Source organism: Eimeria mitis, genomic scaffold (assembly GCF_000499745.2).
Source record: "Eimeria mitis Houghton genomic scaffold, Emh_scaff5093, whole genome shotgun sequence".
NCBI lineage: Eukaryota > Apicomplexa > Conoidasida > Eucoccidiorida > Eimeriidae > Eimeria > Eimeria mitis.
In genome coordinates this window covers 1162-1683 of record NW_013573388.1, presented here as the reverse complement: position 1 = coordinate 1683, position 522 = coordinate 1162, and the positions used below count along the sequence as shown (strand labels likewise).

The 522-nt window shown below is 49.6% G+C and overlaps 1 protein-coding gene across 1 annotated transcript in view; it reads left to right on the top strand.

Moving 5' to 3' along the window:
• Positions 1–315, top strand: part of EMH_0079760 (uncharacterized protein) — a gene marked incomplete at both ends in the record, with an annotated part of 2656 nt that extends 2341 nt beyond the window's left edge. Inside the window, one exon of the mRNA XM_013500166.1 lies at positions 8–315. Coding sequence (XP_013355620.1) covers positions 8–315 — 308 coding nt within the window. The remainder of the gene's footprint in view (positions 1–7) is intronic.
• Between the last annotated feature and the right edge of the window lie 207 nt (positions 316–522).

The window sequence follows — 522 nt, the reverse complement described above, 5'->3', positions numbered from 1 at the left end:
GCGACAGCAACAGCAGCAGCAGCAACAGCAGCAGTAGCAGCAGCAGGAAACGTTGCAGCAGTAAGAGCAGCAGCAGCAACAGTAGCAGCAGCAGTAGCAACGGTAGCAGCAGCAACAGCAGCAGCAACAGCAGCAGCAACAGCAGCAGCAACAGCAGCAGCAACAGCAGCAGCAGTAACAGCAGCAGCAGCAGTGGCAAGAGTAAGGACAGCAGCAGCAGCAACAGCAGCAGCAACAGCAACAGCAGCAGCAGCAGTAAGAGCAGCAGCAGCTGACGATGAGGAGACAGATAAGGAGACAGAAGGAGACAGATAAAGAGAAAAACAAAAGGAGACAAAAAAAGAGACAAAAGGAGACAGCAAAAGACACAGAAGGAGACAAATAAAGAGGTAGAGAGAAGGAGACAAAAACAAATACCAAAACAAAAGGAGACAGATGAGGAGACAAAAGGAGACAATTAAAAAAAAATAAAAAGGAGACACCTACTGCAGCAGCTGCTCCACGTGCTGCAGCAGCTCCGCG